Source organism: Epinephelus moara, chromosome 11 (assembly GCF_006386435.1).
Source record: "Epinephelus moara isolate mb chromosome 11, YSFRI_EMoa_1.0, whole genome shotgun sequence".
In the NCBI taxonomy this organism is placed as follows: Eukaryota; Metazoa; Chordata; class Actinopteri; order Perciformes; family Serranidae; genus Epinephelus; species Epinephelus moara.
In genome coordinates this window covers 30,030,853-30,049,510 of record NC_065516.1, presented here as the reverse complement: position 1 = coordinate 30,049,510, position 18,658 = coordinate 30,030,853, and the positions used below count along the sequence as shown (strand labels likewise).

The 18,658-nt window shown below is 42.5% G+C and overlaps 1 protein-coding gene across 4 annotated transcripts in view; it reads right to left on the bottom strand.

Annotated features, from left to right (window-relative positions):
* The window catches only part of pard3aa (par-3 family cell polarity regulator alpha, a), a 415,766-nt gene extending 397,876 nt beyond the window's left edge, over positions 1-17,890 (bottom strand). For all 4 annotated transcript variants that reach the window (XM_050056584.1, XM_050056585.1, XM_050056586.1 and 1 more), the window contains exon 1: positions 17,471-17,890. In XM_050056584.1, coding sequence (XP_049912541.1) covers positions 17,471-17,590 — 120 coding nt within the window. In that variant the 5' untranslated portion in view covers positions 17,591-17,890. The remainder of the gene's footprint in view (positions 1-17,470) is intronic.
* Between the last annotated feature and the right edge of the window lie 768 nt (positions 17,891-18,658).

Sequence of the window (18,658 nt, the reverse complement as noted above, 5' to 3'; positions counted from 1 at the left end):
CAGAAAAAATAGATGTTAAAAATGAAACAACTTAAATGTGATACAGGTCACTCACAGTAGCAAACATAAAGAATTATTACCCATTTGTACAAAGCTCAAAGCTAGTGCTTTAGCATCTTTTGCGCAAGAGCAGTAACAGGCAGCAAAGTTAGTTTTGCTTGCAGCAAAAATGTTAGCAGTTAGCTAGCTAGCTGGAGAAGAAAGCCAATACCTAGCAAGCAAAGAACCAGATATTTGTCAGAAAAATATCTTTTAATTTATAGCTTACTATGAAATGTGATAGAGGTCAGTCACGGTAACGAACACAAAGAATTATCACCCATTTGTACAAAGCTCAAAGCTACTACATTAGCATCTTTAGCTCATTAGCAGCAGTTAGCTTTGCTTACAGCAAAAATGTTAGCCGTTAGCTAGCCAGCCAGTGAAGAAAGCCAATACCTAGCAAGCAAAGAGACAGATATTTTTCACAAAAAATATCTATTAATTGAAAACTTACTATATGAAATGTGATAGAGGTCAGTCACAGTAACACACACAAAGAATTATCACCCATTTGTACAAAGTTCAAAGCTAGTACGTTAGCATCTTTAACTCATTAGCAGCAGTTGGCTTTGCTTACAACAAAAATGTTAGCAGTTAGCTAGCTAGAGTGAAGAAAGCCATTACCTAGCAAGTAAAGACAGATATTTTTCACAAAAAATATCTATTGATTAAAAACTTACTATATGAAATGTGGAAGAGCTCAGTCACAGTAACACACACAAAGACTTATCACCCATTTGTACAAAGCTCAAAGCTAGTACGTTAGCATCTCTAGCTCATTAGCAGCAACAGGCAGCTAAGTTAGCAAAAGTGTTAGCAGTTAGCAAGCTAGCTGGTAAAGAAAGCCAATACCTAGCAAGCAAAGACAGATATTTTTTCACAAAAATATTAAAATAAACAGCTAAAAGAAGAGTGAATTATGGACTTACATTAGTCAGCTGGACAGAAACACAACTCCAAATGAATGCTAATGTTGCTCCATATCTTCTGAATGTGAAATACTAGACTTTGCTAACACGCTAGCCATAGCAACTTGAAGGGGTAGCCTAGTAACTTACCTCGAGGCTGTTTGTCTGTCATTTAAAAGCTGTTCTGTGTCCTTGTGACTAAAAAGAAAAACAACAAGCCATTTCGAGGACACCGTCGACTTGACACAGAAGGAAAGTATAAATGATAAAATTAAGGATAGCTGAATTCCATTTAGCTGTCTTGANCACGCTAGCCATAGCAACTTGAAGGGGTAGCCTAGTAACCTACCTCGAGGCTGTTCGTCTGTCATTTAAAAGCTGTTCTGTGTCCTTGTGACTAAAAAGAAAAACAACAGGCCATTTCGAGGACACCGTCGACTTGACACAGAAGGAAAAGCAAAAGTATAAATGATAAAATTAAGGATAGCTGAATTCCATTTAGCTGTCTTGATTTCTCACTGTCACTCTCACAGGAACACTTGAATATAACAGAGTCATCGTTAGTGTTATTAGTAACACCTGTGCTTCTCCTGCTAAGTCACATTGCCTGCTTAGAAAAACAAACAGGAACAAACAGGAAACCTATAATTAATGACCTACTGCATTACATTTAGGTGTACTCCTATGGGCCTTATGCGAGTGCTGTCTCACCCTGTCATGACTTATTGAGACACATAAAGGGAACAGACCCCTCATTAAAGTTATTGGCACTGTTGCCAACTCCTCAGTAAGAAAAGTAGCTATTGGCTGTCCTAAAAGTCGCTAGAAGTCGCTAAATGACGTCATCGCCTAATTTGCATAATTGTCCATATGCATGTTATTGTAATGGCTGCTGTAGGAGAGAGGAATAACGTCGTGGGAGAGACAAAAACTGAGTAAAAAAACACCCTGAATATGTTTAGAACTACAAATGAACCTTCTTTCAGTGATTTATATTAGACAAAGAAAATTTTACATTTACATCCCGCCCTGACTGTAAACCAGGTCGGAATCAGAGCGATAGATCAGCCAGCGGCGGTTCTGCGCATGCACGATTCACTTGCAGTCTGGACGTGGAGGGGTTAACGTCTCCTGCTCTGACTGCTGCTGGGAGGGAGGACTGGGCCGTCTGTGAGTGATTTGGGGCGAGAGAGGAGCCCACGGTAGCATCCGCTGCTCGTTGAGAAGAATAAGAATGATACATGCTCTCACAACAGAGTCTCCAGAAGTCTTCAGTAACATCAGAAAAAGTCGCTAGATTTGTCGCTAGTCGCTAAGTTGGTAACACTGGTTAGTGGTTCCACCTGTGCTTTCCTTGCTATGAAAAGTAAAAATGTCTGTCATAAAATGCCAGATATTTATCCACAGTATATTACAACAGGGTTGTTTTCACGTATTTTCAAGGTGTCACAGTTCTTCGGACAGAAAAAGCCACTACATTAAGCATTAAAGGTTCAATACTAGCAGCCACAAAGAAGTATTTATGTCCCTATCCTTGTGCGACAAACCAAATATCCTTGCATTGTAACAGGTAAAGGTTTTTCCGAACATCTCTGCCTCCATGCACAAGGTGAATATAACCTCACATAAGGAATGCATGCAGTCATTATGAGGTCTTGTTCTTAATTCTTCGACAAACACCCCATGCTTGCGCTTCAGTGACTGAGCGCTCTGTAGCTGCAATCGTGGCCACAGAAATAAGCTGTTGACAAAACAGTGGATCACACCCAAGAGGGCCTGGCGTGGCCTGCATGTCGAAACACCGCAAACCGCATAGTTGGCCTTTGCTACAACTTGCTCACAGTTGGATCCAGCTGGAGGCAGGAATTGTCATCTCGCTGAGAAGTGGGATGAGAAAAACAAGAGGAACAACTCAAGGCACTTTAGAAGGCTACTGTAGTAGGCTACCCAAAACAAAAGGAAATGCACTCTGAATTGATCTCATCAGAATCACCACATTGAACAAACCCATGTATTTTCCTTGCAAATGCACTTTACCCAACTGTCAGTATGGAACAATGCAGATTTCATGGAATTTATGGTGAAGCAAATGTATACGGCTCTCCACAGTTGGGTTGTTAATGGAGAACACTCCACTTCCTTGACTCTGTGGTCATCCAGCCAGTCAAGCATGTCACATCAACCATCAACCGTTGTCCTACAGCTCTGAAACAAGAGTAGATTGGAGTTTTTCAAACAGGCGAGCTGCTCTGAGGGCAGAAATAACCTCAGTGGTTGAGTTAGATGTTAATATGCAGAGTCATTGCTTTGCTTTTTTTCCGGCTTGGAAGCTTTAAAGCCGACTGTAAAAGTAGCAGAGCAAGACGCTATGATCATAAATCTCTCCTTTTTTTCTGCAAACTGAAATTCCGCTGACGATCAAAAGTTATCAATTACCCAAAATGGCCTTCGATATATTCACATTTTTCATACCGTTAGTTTGCCAGTCTACAAAGCTGTGTTACTGTGCCTGCTCCCATTGAAGTTTAAGTGAACCAATTCCATTATTTCTGCCGTCGGAGCAGCTCTGCCTCCGAGAAATGATTGTGTAACTATAACTGGAATCTATAAAAGCTGGGGGAAAGCTTCTCCTCTCCACCGAGCCAGATTTGGGAGCTTCCCTTAAATAAAAAGCGAAGCAACAGCAGCCCATACCATTACTGAATGGAAAAGTAATGCGTGTGTGTATTTTAGGAGCAGAATAAGGGGCCCCCCGTATTAAGACGTGCAAAGTGTAGACAGAAGAAGCTGTCAAAACAGCCTTTGAGAACATGTCAGGCAGGTTGAAAGTGCTTTTCCATCTTAGCAGTAATAGCAAAGATAATGTCGGCCCTTTCTGCATGAAATACATTTAATTCAACAGCTTGTCACCTTGCTCAAATTTTCCAAACCTTTTTTAAAGGTTTTATGTAGTCCCTCTCTTTTAACCCTTCTGATGGCAACTGAATCAAATGTTCATCTTTTCATTTTTGAAGGCACCGCCGCTGCACACACACATACAAATATGGAGAGGGTGGATTGACAGCACAGGGAGAAGTAGATTTATATTTTCTCAGCTCTCCACCAACAGGCATCACTCCTGCAGCAACTTGCCTGGCAAAAGATGGAAAAGCCCAAATGATCCTCTTGAAAGCAGCAGAGGGAAATAATATGAAACGGCTTAAACGAAACAATGACCCCTCTAATGAGCAGCTTCTCTAAAACCATAAACTGCAGGAGGGTTTTGTATAACGAAAGATTACCACTTATTCTGCCATGTTCTACTGTGTCTCAGTTGGCTGCGGTGAAACCAATCCCTCTAACTCCCAAACGTGGCCTATCGGCTGCCAGCCAGGTCGCCAGAATTACATGAAAGGAGCTTAATGCTAACCTTTCTCGAGGCAAACCCATTATCTTCTGGTGACTAATCTGTGATAACAAACGGGAGCGTTACACATGAACAGCAGTGGAGTGAGAGGGTGAGCAGGAGTGATAAGGAAGAGAGATAGGAAGCACAAAATAAGGGCTGTGACTGAGACACTGATGCAACATTTCACTGGAGCAACAACAGGTATTCACCACCTATAATAAACATCCAGGAATTTCGGAGGTCGAAGTCTCCTGAAGCTACAAAGAGAAGCCTTACAGGACGATCGCACATCCAAGTTATGCATGATCAAGTGCAGTGCATTGCTGCTATTGTCTTGCGTCTAACGGTTCAGGCTAATGATTAGCCTGATTTCCTGAACCAGTAAGTTAAGATAACACAACAGGGTCCCCAACATCACAAGGCTGCGGCTGGGATAGGAAAACACAAGCTAGCAGCTATCAAGAGCTCATGTTTGGTATGTCAGCGTGGTCAAGCTGAGCTGTGTCTGAATGGAGCTACGTTATCTCTGAAAGAAAAAAAATATTTGAGGAACACACATAAAAAGCACGTCCATGGATGCGCACACACACACACACACACACACACACACACACATTCCTCATGTGCTTCTTGCTGCTCTGTGTCAAGTCCTGCTAAATCTGTAAATGATTTGACAGCAAAAGGAATTCCTGTTATTCAGCTCCAAGGGCAGTGGATAAACACTGCAAACCAGAAAAGAAAAAAAAATCAACTACTAAAACCACATCAGCGGTGACAACAGAATCTGACCCTGGATGCCCCCACACAGAATACATGAAGCCGGTCACGCAATGGCTTGGCATCACTGTGGCATACTCAGACACTGGCAGTTGCCATGATGGCATGTGGCCTGCTTGCATTGCTGTGTTTAGCGGCTACAGCCAGAAAATATTCAAGCTTCGTCTCTAACTCTCAGGCTCAGCATCCAGAGCAGCTGGTGCTATGCTACAGTCTCAGGTCTTTGCATGCTTGAATGTGTCCTCCTTACCGTGTGCATACCATATGTCCGCACCTGTGTGTACACCTGAGATGCATGCAAGCCAGCAGGGAAGCCCTAAAGTCAGCTTAGCTTGACCCTGAAGAGAGACGCTGTGTGGGAATGATAAGAGACTCAGTGTGGTGTCATTGTCCTTGGTGCCGACCACATGAGTACGGAAGCTTGCCAGACAGTCGTTTAGTCAGTTAGCTGACTAGTGTCTGCTCGACACTGACCCACTTGCAAAGCCGCACGAATGTGGACCAAAGTCTGCAGCATCTAGAGTGCTGCACTTTGTAGGAAATGTAGACCTTTTTGTACATCATCCCCCCAAAATTGGGCAGATTATAAAACATTCTTTAAAACCAATCATATTTAATGTTTGGTTAACAGTCTAAGACTATCAGACGTCTCCAACCCACAGATTTCAAACACTTGTTATCTTCTCTGTCGATCCTGTCGTGCTTGCACTGCAGCCAGTATCACTTCTTGCTTTATGTGGGGTCAAGTGGCTGACACTGACAGTCAAGAACACCCCAATATTTGGCCATAAAAATGCCTTGGTTGCGTTTTCTGTACTGCACTGTTTCAAAAAACTATAAGTCAGAACTTTGACCTCATAATCACTGTTTCATGTCATTCCCATAAATGCTTGAGTTGAGCACCAAAATAAACACGTCACCGTCTAGCTACTTATAGATCGTCCTGTATATGTTTCTACGCTGCTGAACCGAAGTATTTTCATTTTGAAGTAGAACTTTAAGATCTCTCTTTTTAGACTAGTATTTAACGACTAGTCTGCTCCACCATTTACTGTCACCACTATACTACTAACATGCTGTTACCAGCCTCCATGGGAAATTACAGGCTATTTTGTACTGTGTAATCTGTTTTCTGCAAACATTACTGCATGTTCTATTATTGCTGCAGATTCCTGACATTGCACAAAGCAGCTCAAGTGCTTTCCCAAATGTACAGTACATGCTAGTTTTAAAGGGGACCTATAATGCTCTTTTTTTAAGGTTCATACATGCATTTGAGGTTTCTACTAGAACATGTTTACACACTATAATGGTCAAAAAACACTGTATTTTTCTCATACTGTTCGCACTGGAACACCTGTAGTCACCCTCTGTCTGAAACACTCTGTTTTAGCGACTGTCTCTTTAAGCCCCCCTCCTAAGCCAAGTCTGCTCTGACTGGTCAGCATCTCTGCCCCATCACTGCAGCCAGGAAATGACTGTAACAGAGAATAGTGACACTTTTTACAGTGAAAAATCACCGAAAAAAGCTTCTAAACTAAAATCTTCACAACCGGTCATGTTCCAGCAGGAATATGATCCAAAATCAGTAACCAAGATTACATGTTTCCCTGATGTTAGCCTATAGCTACATATACATTATCAGTGTACTTATAGCCAGCAATGACTGTAACAGAGAATAGTGGCACTAAAAGCTTCTGAATACAACCGGACATGTTCCAGCACAAATATGATTGGCAATCACGCAGAAATTTACAACAACGGCAACTAAGTTTACATGTTTCCCTGATGTTAGCATGAAGCTTCGCTTAGCAGAGTAGGCTATGTTGTAGGGGTAACGATCCATCAGTCTGGATCGATATATCGATTAAATAGTCAACGATCCAATATCATCAATGCAAAGTGCAAACATTCCATATCTTCTGTGTCACTGTCAAACAGCAGCAGGCAGATGGCAAACAACTGAGAGAAAGACGATAACGATAGCGTTTATTTACTCTGGAATAAATCAGCAGCATGGAAATAATTTGTTTTTTGGAGAAAATATAGGTCGACAACAGACAGAGCATGTGTTGTATGTTGACAATGCCGTTACGAGATAAAACGTGAAGTAACGTACCTGCCTGGACGAGCAACTCACTCGCTAACTTCTCACTATGGTAACATTAGCTGCTCTGTTTCACTGTTCAATGTCGGGCTGAAAAAACATGCATGCAGGCTGAAATTTAAACGTGCTGTTCTGTCGGGATATGCAAATATTTAAACCAACAGTGAGTGTAAAAAAAAAAAATTAACATTACAGGTAATTTGTTAAAGGAGCTATATGTAAGAAATCTAAAGCAAATAGTCATAAAATCCTCCTAATATGTCACAGAGACTAAGGAATAATGTTCATATAACATACNAGCAGCAGAGAAGCCGGACTTGCTCGAACGGTCCGCTGGAAAACCGCAGATCAAGGACGCGGCGACATGGCCCTGCCACGGCAGCCGCCTGTGGGCAAACAAATCAGTCTCCAGCGTGCCGCTGTCCAGCAACCTCAAATCTGTATGGGAGGGGGGCGGACACAACTCGCGGCAGTATTTTGAATTTGAGTGCAGTAACCGTTTTGGCCACATTCTTACATACAGCGCCTTTAAGTTATGAGTAGAGGAAAAAAGTCTGCTAGCCGCTAGGCTAATTTATGCAGTGTGAACATATCTAAGCTAATATTGAGTGACTAGTAAAAACATTAGTTTTGTCTATGAACTTTGACAGTTATTACTGAGCTGAATGTTATACTTTTGTTAAATGATCTTGTTATTAATCCATGTTTTATGGCTGTTGGGAGAAGTTTTCCTTTGGGGCTTTAAGCTTGACAGACCTGAAGTTTTAGGAAATGGATGATGGTTTGGGTTAAAATGAAAAGATTTCTTCTAGAAAGGTCTCTCTGACAGAAAGCCCTGAAGGTTAACTTATCCCATGTGCTGTTTTATGTGTGTTAGTGGAGTCAGTTTAAAGTAAACTTTACTGCACGTAAGCAGTTACTATTATTTACATTATTTATGTGTTGTTTTTATCTTTTATGGCCAAAAGCGTGAAAGAAAAGGGTGGCAGCTTCTTCTGTAATGGGTAATGGGCAGATAATATCGTCTTGTATCGATCGCAGGCCCCTGAATCGCACTGAATCGAAATCGTATCATGGCAGACTTTGTAATATCGGCAAATATTATATTGTTTTCCAAAGAATCGATATTGTATCGTGATGAAACTGGTGATTTACACCCCTGCTATGTTATAGAAACTTTCGCAGTAGTGTGTCTGGAGCAGAATCTGCCACACTGTGATGTCATACTGTAGCCAGAGTAGAAAAACATAATTAATTGAAACTTCGGTCACGTTTAATAGGAACATCTTATATACCAAGTAAGACACAAAATACGGAAAAGCATATTCAGTCCCCTTTAAAAGTAAGACACTCCTGAAGATGGAGTAACCCACCGTCTTATATCTGAGTAGACACATGGTGACGGGGTGCATTGCAGGCCAGGGGTACTGAACATCTCTTCTGGCTGCTTGAGCAAACTTGTAAGCTCGTGATTTTGGAGCAGCGGGTGTGTGATGTTTCAGTCAAAGACTGGTAGGCAACAATTCCCCTGGAAGGAGTTTGCACAAAACAAGGACACTGCTCAGTCTGCTGGAAGAAGGAGAAGAAAGGAGGAAAGAAAAGAGAGATGAGAACACAAGAAGAGCGGAAAAGCGAAGCACAGGAAAGTGAAGGAGAGCCAGAGGAGAATACAACAAGAGGAAGAGAGGTTACTGAGTCCACATTTCTCCTCCTCTTTCCCTACTTCCTTCCCTGCTGTGGTGGAGATGAACTCTAAAAAATCACTGCTGCTTGACCACAGATGAACCAAGCGACTCTTACTCCGTTACCATCAATCCCATTGCATCCCATCATCCTACAGGGCCTATACAGCTCAGCCTTGTACTGTCCACTCACATGATAATCCCCTAATTACCTTCCACCACTGTAATATTCCTGCTCACATACAGCAGCTCCTCTCCATTACATAAGCAGTGAGCCGCTGAGTGTCGTGAGCTAATGAGCACTGACAACCCTTCCAGCACCACTTCCCACTTTCTCTTTGCGGTGTGTTTCAGCGCAGCTCCACGAGCTGTTAGGCCCTTACCTGAGAATAGATGAGGATTAAAAATCATAGTTGAACTTTTAGTAAAGGCCGATGATTCCCAGAGCAGACGAGTGGTGCTCCAAAGCAGTGCATGTGGAGGCAGATTCAACTGTTTTTCTCTACAAGACAGCATCCATCTTTGAAAAAGAGTAAACAGAAAAACATATCTCCAACATATGTCTCAGAGGATGTCCTGTCTTTCACTTTTCCTTTCAAATCAACATCAGTTTGGTGCTTCACACATCGTGTCTCAAACAGATGCTAACTTGTTTAGCTTTGCCCTGCAGCAGAAAAGTGTCCTGAGTTCTCAGAAACTGCTACAGGGGAGCAGCTTTTCCCTTACTGTATTTGTTTCAGATCAGCTCGAGCTAAAAGTTACTCAACGGCTCATTAACTTTGAACTGACAAGCAGCCGGAGAGGCTTGAAAGCCTTAGGACAGGGGTCAGCAATAAGCAGCCTGCTAGGTGTGAAGTCAATGTGTTAATGTTGTCGTTCAAAGAGGCCGTACAGGAAATTTACTGCGATGTTTTCGGTCCATACTCCTCAGCCAGTATATCTGTTCTGTCGCTGTATATGATGCTGCCATCGGCTTCTTTTAAGTGCAATGAATCTGTTACTTTTTTCACAATATTTTCACTGGCCCCATACTGCTTACTACTGTTTACGACCCCTGTTTTCCGCCACGTTCATCACCTCAAATGTGAAACAGAAGTGAAGAAAACAGAAAGGCAGACTCGTCTACTGCAGAGCCGTACACATGGCTCTTGTCTTCATGGTAAATTCACTTGCACTTGTATAGTGCCCTTCTAGTCTTCCAATCACTTAAAGCACTTTTACATTACAGAGTCACATTCACCCATTCACACACAAACAACTGGTGGCTGATGCTACCATTCAAGGTCCCACCTGCTACTCAGTTTACTCACACACACTCAATTTGGGGTTCAATATCTTGCTTGAGGATGCTTCAACATGTGGACCGGAGGATCCGGGTATCGGACCGCCAAGCTTCCAATTAGTGGAAGACCCACTCTAGCTCCAGAGCCACAGCCACCTTGACACTGGGAATTGAGTTTTAGGAGGTTCTCCCACTTTAAAAATAAAAAAATAAAAAAATAAAAAATAACCTGCATAAATACCCTAAGTTTGGTGTAGCCTATTATTGTTTTGCAGCTCCAAGTGGATGTTTTGCACTTTAGACTATGGCTTCCAAAATATAGGGAAAATATGAGATAACATTGTTTAATAGCCCAGTAAAAATATTACATGCAATAAATGAACAGATATTAAAGTAGGACCTAGTTTAAAAAATACAAAAAAAACTTGTTAATTTTTTTTTTTTTAAAAAGTGATTATTTCCAACATTCTTTTGGTGTGTCCGTTTTGTACTCGGAGGTTGGAAGTCGGAAGTGGGAATGATGTCACCTCCAAGTTGACAACAGTTTCTGCATTCTAGTTGACGACGGTGGACAAGTCGGAAAAAAACATGGATGCCCGCAAGAAAGCCTTTGTTGCCCTTGCACTTTCGAAGTATAGACAGCTTCCAACCCATCATGCACTCCAACTGATGAACGCCGCAGATGAGGATAAAAGATGGAGAAGGTAGCAATAAACAAATAAGATAAAATTGCTATAAACAGTACTTTAGCAGAGTGTTTACTCACTATATATGTGACCGGCAGCCATCTTGAATTCATAAGTCGGGGTTGATGCGGTTGCTCTGAGTTTCCGAGTTGAAAATCTGATCTTAGGGTGCGTTCGAGTTTAAACTTCCGACTGGGAACTGGGAATTTCTGACCACCATTTTATTTATCAAATTAAACATTCAACTGAACACGAAAGCCACAAAAAAAATGGCAGTTAGACGTTAAAGTGCACTTTTCTGATCACAATTTATCAAGCATGTTGATATCCCTGTGACGATTAAAAAAATAAAAGATAAATTGTGCAGCCCTGTTTATGACACTAATTAACACACATGGTCTTAAAATGAAAACAAAACTATAATAAACAGCTGTTCAGCAGTGACCGTCAGACTCCAACCCAGAAATAAGACCATGTGTGGACTAGCCTGGTGGAAGTTCAAGTCGACTTTAAAGTGATCTTGAAAAAGAGACCCCTTTTAAAGACTATTGTTTTAAAGGGGGCAGCTTGACATTTTGTGGAATGCTGTCTTTTCCAGGGTTAGATAAAAAGGTTGACCCCACTTCCATGTAGGTACGCTAAATATGAAGCTACAGCCAGTAGCCATTTAGACTGGAAACGGGGAAACAGCTAGCCTGGCTCCAAGCCCCTCTCTAAAGCTCACTAATTAAGCCCTTTTATTATGTTTGTTTATCCATACAAAAAGTTAAAGAGTACAAACAGCCATTTGTGCGAGCACTTCCCCTGCTTCCAGTCTATATGCTAAATCAAAGGATTCCAAATTTCAAATATCTTTTACTGATCTCCTTTGAGGCCAGGTTGCTGCTACGTTTTTACCGGTTCTGGATTTTGATGATTTGTTGTACATGAATGCATCTGCACATTGCTTGCACATGTTAGATACTGCATATCATAGTGCACTGAGATTTGTTACGAATTATAAAGCCCTTACTCATCACCGAACGCTTGATTCCAGGGGACTCACCTAGTTAAATATGAGTTAAATAAAAACATAAAAATATTCCCACAGAGGACACAGTCATTGTTAAGTCAACTACTAGCCTTTCAACATTTTGTGATTGGTGTCACATGCATCTTTATGTGCTATAAAGACAAATACATCACAGACTTCAGACGTGCTGGAACCACAGGACACATGCACATCATGTGCTGCTGTTATACTCTGCAATGAAAGAAGGGCCGATATGAAGATAGGGACTTTTCGCTTAATCATGTTGTCCCCTCAGGATATTCTGCATGTGTGTATTTCAACAACTCAACTCTGCTGTGACATGCCTGCGAGCCTGACTTAGTGGAGTTTGGGGAGGAAAAAGGCCAATTATGTGCTTTAAGACCTACATTTAGGTTGGGTAACTGTGGGAAAGTAGGAGACAAATAAGATCTAGAGATGCAGCTCTTCAAAGCGTTGCAACCGCAAATTATGGAACTAGTGACGAGCATTCTGTAGTTGTATGTCTCTGACTGATGGTGTACCAGATGTGACGGAGGATGAGTAAAGATATGAACTTCCACTCACATCCACGTGGTGTTTTGGACGCCAACAGGAAAACCCACTAACTAACGTCTTCGCATTGCTCTTGCCTACATGACTACAGATGTGGTAAACACTCACTTGTTACTCGACTGGCCGAGTGCTAAAAACAACAGCCCTGGGAGCAGAGAGGCAGGATGAGAGGCTTGAGAATCCATTTAGCATTAATCCTTCATGACTGTGCATACTGTAGACCAGATTGACTCTGAAGTTAATGGTGCTCGAGTGGCTGATTGATGCGTACTTCCTGGTCCCACTCAGACTGTGACAAAGACCTCGAGAGTCCCCAAAGGAGATCAGGTACGCCGGCACAGCTTGTGCCATTGTCTGACTGGGCTCAGCTAATTCAGCACAGCTAATTCTGAGAGGAGAATAAGTCTAATTTCACAGATCACTGATATTACAGGCAACTAAGAGGCTCCGAGATTAAAAGCATCGCTGAGTTAACACAGCAATGCATGTGACAGATATCTTTGCAACCCAAGATGGTTCATGCATAATGAAGAGGTAGATAAAGTCATTAGAGTCAGGCAGAATGGAGGTGGAGGCGATATCAGCTTTAAGTATAGAGGAGGAAGGTAGAAAGGAGGCGGACGTGAAGTTGCTGCTTAAGAGTTTTCAGCTCAAGCAGGAAGTGCAGGGAGCTCCTCACATATCCTATCAGTTTGTCTCTGGATAAAGCTGAAGCAGAATTTTACATGAAGCAGGCAACACATTGTTTAACTAGCCCCTGAAACTCCATCACCTCTTAGTCTTGTCATCTAGTGGGCCAGATTGGACGCTTCAGCCGGCCGGTTCTGGCCTGCGGGCCATATGTTTGACACCCCTGTACTAAGCTGTTTACGTGGCCAATGAAAATAAATATTTCACTAATATTCCTGTTTACATGCAGCGTGCATTCTGATCAACATCAGTTTTCCACCTGTGGCAGACTTGTTCAATTGTGCAAACACAGCCTCCCTCTTTCATTCCTTCAAGCACCTTGAAAGGGTCAGCGTTGCACTGTTTGCACTAAAAACCTGTTGTTATCCAAGTCTTTTGTAATGTTTATGAGCCTTTTCACACCTGTAAGTCCAAACCAAGGTTAGCATGTTTGTTACATTGCATACATTTGATCCGGGGAGCTGTACATGACATACCTGTGTACTGTCGTCATCACCTATGCGAGCTGCGCCTCCCCATGCCTAACACTGATTGGTTTGTAGACAGGCTCTCCCAACCTCTCATATCCCCTCTCTGTCATCCCCTTGGAAACTAATTTTTTAAAAGTATTTGAGTTTTTTCAACTCTTTATGGAGTCGTCTCCTCCTCTCCCCATGTGCTGCTGTGGCTCATTTTGCTATGTTGCATTGTTCATGGACAAACTGGAAGCTACATTGCTCGGTTACTACCACCTGACAACTTCACAGCGAATTTCACCTCTGCTCTGATCGCCAACATCCATCATCAGTCTCTCTGTCATAAAACCAGAAGGCGATAGCCTGCAAAAACTTCCTCTAGTTGATCGAAAAGATCCAAAAATATGTTTCCATACCAGAAACCAAACCATGGTGCAGTTTGATCCACACCAAGATCACCTCTTTTCATCGGACCAAGGCGTGGCTGTTTGGTCTGGATCGGGGTCCGACGAGATTTCACACCTGTAATTTAAAAACGTAAAAGTCCAAAAGTCTGGCCCAAATGAGGTAGGTATGAAAGGGCCCTAAAAGTCGGTGTGTTTCTCCTTCTGACCAGAACTGTGGAGTTTTCTTTTGGGCATGCATCTCTACCCCAGCCTCGCAAACTGTTAGCTTAATGGTTTCTTGGGAACACAAACCAGACTAGAACTGAAGGGAAACAGCGTACCTTTTTTCTCCTTTGTCCTGACCTTATAAATCAAACTACAGGCATAAAAATCAACCTAAGAGAGCACGCTGGGCTGCACTCAACAAGGCCTTTGGATCTTCTGTGCGTGCTAACGATCGATTGATATTTATTTCAATCATGTAAAACAGACAATAAAAAGACAATAACAAAATAACAATAACTGAAATGGACGATAACCTATACGACAAACTCAATTAATAGAGACTTAAAAACAATAAATCTTACACATAGAGAAGGAGTAGGAGGAAGTACACACTAAACACTCAACCTATTCTCATGCTGCCCACATCTCACACAAATATGATCCAGCAGTACCTTCACTTCTGTGTGCCACTCTTTGTAACGCCTCAGTTGCAGAGTGTACCTTTGCAATCTGAGGCTTCTGAGCTGTGGCAGATGCCTCTTTCACTTTCCTTTGTTTCCCGTCTTCATGCTAAAGCTGGAACACCTGAGCTGACTGCTGTCTCGCATGAATTACGTGTGATTTAAGAACTTCTTTATGGCAAAGGTGAAACATTCTGTTGTCTGCATGAATACATACTGCATGCCACGGCATCTGCCTGTGCATAAAAGACTACTTTTGCACATTTACATGAAGGGTTAAAGTGATTCAGTGTTGCTGTCAGCTGCAGGAATATTATACAACTCGAGTGTGATTACATCTTCCCGCAGTCCAAAGGTCCTGGCTGGCCTGCGATATGTTGACCCAGAGCCAAGTGTTCTCCAGAGGGGAAGCCTTCACGTCTACATTTACAGTGCCACTGCACGGATCAATGGGCCAGTCGCCTCCGTTCTGCTGAACCATGGAAAACCATCAAGCACTGGTAAACAGAGGAGTGAATGTGTGCGGGTGCATGCATGTGTGTGATTAGTAAGGCGGAAGTGCTCTTCAGGAATGAGTGTTAGTGTTGACCTACTCCGTCACTGTTTGCCTTCAGTGGTAAAATCTACTACAGAGGTGCAACACTGGAGATTCATCTTCTCCAGGAAGTTAAAAGGTATTTCATCTGTCACTATGGAGCTGAGCGTACAGGTGTGAAGTGTCTCTGAGAGTGTACTGAAGGAAAAACATTTATTGAGCTCAATCAAACCCACATCTGCCATCACAACACTCTCACTCTGGATCTTTCTGAAACCTGTGACACAAAGTCTTTCTCTCTCCGTCTGTCTTCCCTCAGCTAAAACACATGAAAAGAAATAACTTGGCCAAACCGGCGTGGTTTCACCTTCGTATTCCAAGGCCTTGAGAAGAAGCTGCAGCATTAACGTGACTCCACTGGTAATTACCGCCCACTGGCAGAGAGGAGAGAGTGCTGTCACTAACCATGGAAACAGTACCAAACTTTAATTCATTCATTAGTCATTTAATGGCTTTTAAAAGCGCAGCCACTAGAAACCCACAAAGGGGGAAGGCAATCAGTGTCCTAGTCAGGCCTCATTCAAATTTGGCACGGGGGTTTCACACAGTCATGCGTTCCGTCATTTGATAGATGAAACTTGGATGAACTTAAAAACTTTTGTCGTCAGCGTGTAATTGCAAAGAGCAATGAGTGCAAGGCAGGGTTTCTCCACTCAGTCCATTGGCCTATTACTGCTTTTTGATAAAACTGATCAACTTGGTCATGATGCAGAAACATGAGTGCACACACAGAGATTAAAAATGTCCAACAATGAATCTACACAACCGTATATGTAACTCAGGAATAACTACAGCCCTACTGGGACTTATAATGTGTATGTGGTAGCCAGTTTACTCTTTTTTTTCTGCTTAAAACGCAGTATTGACACGCTTAAACACAAGTTATTATGTTCCTATTTCAACACTGGTGGGGACACAAGTGTAATGAGGGGTTTGGGGGTCCTCTGCCAGAGATTTTTGCGCATAAAACATTTAATTTTCTGCATTTTGGATTATTTTAATGCACCATTTTTGCCTTTTCTGCATCAATTTATGATGTAAATGTCTTAAATTATGCCAAAATTAAAGTCCTCTGCTACCTTAATGGTTTTACTGGATGGCCAAATGCAGGAATAACTACTCACCCTACTGAGACTTATAATGTGTATGTAGTAGCCAGATTACTATGATTTTACTGCTTAAAAATGCAGTATTGACACACTTAAACATGGGTAATTTTGTTCCTATTTCCAAGGGTGTAGGTTGTGTTTCAACACAGTTTAAATAAGAGATTTTTGAGCATAAAACGCTTTTTTATGCACCATTTTTGCCTTTTCTGCATCAATTTGTGGAGTGAATGACTTAAATTTTAACTTTAATGTCTTCTGAAACTTCCATGGTTTTACTTGGGGGCAAATGCAGGAGTAACTAGCCCTACTGGGACTTATAATGTGTATGTAGTAGCCAGTATTCACACACTTAAACACAGGTTATTCTGTTCCTATTTCCAAGGGTGTAGGTTATGTTTCAACATCAGTTGGACACAAATTAAATTAGGTCTTTGGGAGTCATCTGCCAAAGATTTTTGAGCATAAAACACTTAATTTTCTGCATTTTGGTAAAGTTTCATGCACCTTTTTTTTTGCATCAATTTATGGTTTAATTGTTGTAAACTATGTCAAATTTTAAGTCCTCTGCTTCTGCTATGGTTTCATTGGACTGGGTGCAAATGCACAAGTTGTAAATATACACTTATGCTTATTTTATCCTCACTGCTCACACACTCACTGGATGAACTCAGCGCACTCTTGCACACTGTCCTGCCAGTACAACCACTTTTGAATTTTGAGTCTTTCCTTTCCTTCTCATGGACACGCTCACAGACACACAGGGGAGCAGTCACAGATCCCATCTGCTTCATAACTCTTTAGATTCCTTGTGTAGAAAACAGTGACCTACCCTAGTGAAAGTAATCACTCCTGAGCATCACCTTTGAGATAACAATAAAAAGTTTCCCACTCCCCCACCAGGGGCCCCTTAGGGTCCCCACTGGCTCCGATTTTAGGGGCAGCCACTGGCTCTCCTCTGCCCACTCTCTCCCTCTTCCTCAGCCCGTGAAAAAGCGCCATGTTGAGGCTCCCAGTGTGGATGCAGCGTGCTGCTGCTCCGCTGGGGGAAACGCTACAAAGGCACACGGGAGCAGGGCTGTGTGCGGCTCTTACCTTTGCGATCGCCTTCTTATACCTCATGGCCGCTTGTTCGATAAGACTGAGCACTTTTATATCCCCATCTCCACACGGAACGACCACCCGGGTCCTCCCGAAACACACCGTCACTTTCATTTCACCTCCGCCGCGTTAATTCCAATGAGGAAAAAGACGCGTCAAAGCGACAATAACCATCCCCGGAGCGCGACGGTTACAAAACTAGATCCCCAGTTGTTGTTGAAGAAGTCGAAGTGAAGTTGTCTTCGTGTCCTGCGTCCTCGGAGGAGAAAGGAGAAGCCCAGCATTGGATCCAGCGGCGGGGCTGGGTGGCGTCCTCCCTGTGTGCCGTGTTGACTCACTTACAGAAACTTCCCAACAAAAAGCCTGAGCAGCGAGAGAGAGGGAGAGAGCGCACAACTGGACTGACAGTGCGAGTGCGCCCACATGTCAGAGCAGGCACTAAGAATGTTTCCAACACCGACCAATGCAATGCAGGTTGTTGCTGAGGGCGAACCCATCCGAAGTCACTTTACATGTCTTTGCTTTCTTATCACAGAAAGTTGCGTAACACTTGTTTTGTCAGCGCAGAGTCGTGGTCGACACCAGAAAGGTGTCATGGAAACCTTATGAAACAAAGACCTTTATTTAACTTCATCTTGGCATCATGACTAATGTCAGTATGACTGCATTAATACAATATAAACCACATGTCTTCTCACAGTATTATCAGTGGGTTTAATCTAATTCCAGGACTTCCAGGAGTCCTTAAAATCATGGAACCAGGGCTGCATTAACCTGCAACAGGGTGCCCTCCACATGTGACCCCAACCCATTTTGCTCAGAGTGTGAGAAACCAACCTGTATGTTCCCACAGTGGAATACTCTTCTTCCTCTTTCTGTTAGCTGTCTGACAGTGCGTGATCATTTGTTTAAGCACAAATTCAAGCATTTGCACACAGACAACCTGGCGCCATTTGGGGCATCTGAGCCTCTGGGGCCAGCGTTGCTCAGTTAATCCAGCCTCACCTGTGCAGGTGGTTTGAACGATGCGTCAAATCGAATTCACAGATGTTTAAGGCTGCTTTCAGACCTAGAGTTGTCTTGCTTTGGTCTGAATCAGGGACTAATTTTGGGCCTAGAGTTGCATAATTGCCTAGAGCTGGTTAATGGTCTCCAGATAAAATGCCTTGTGTGAGAAAGCTG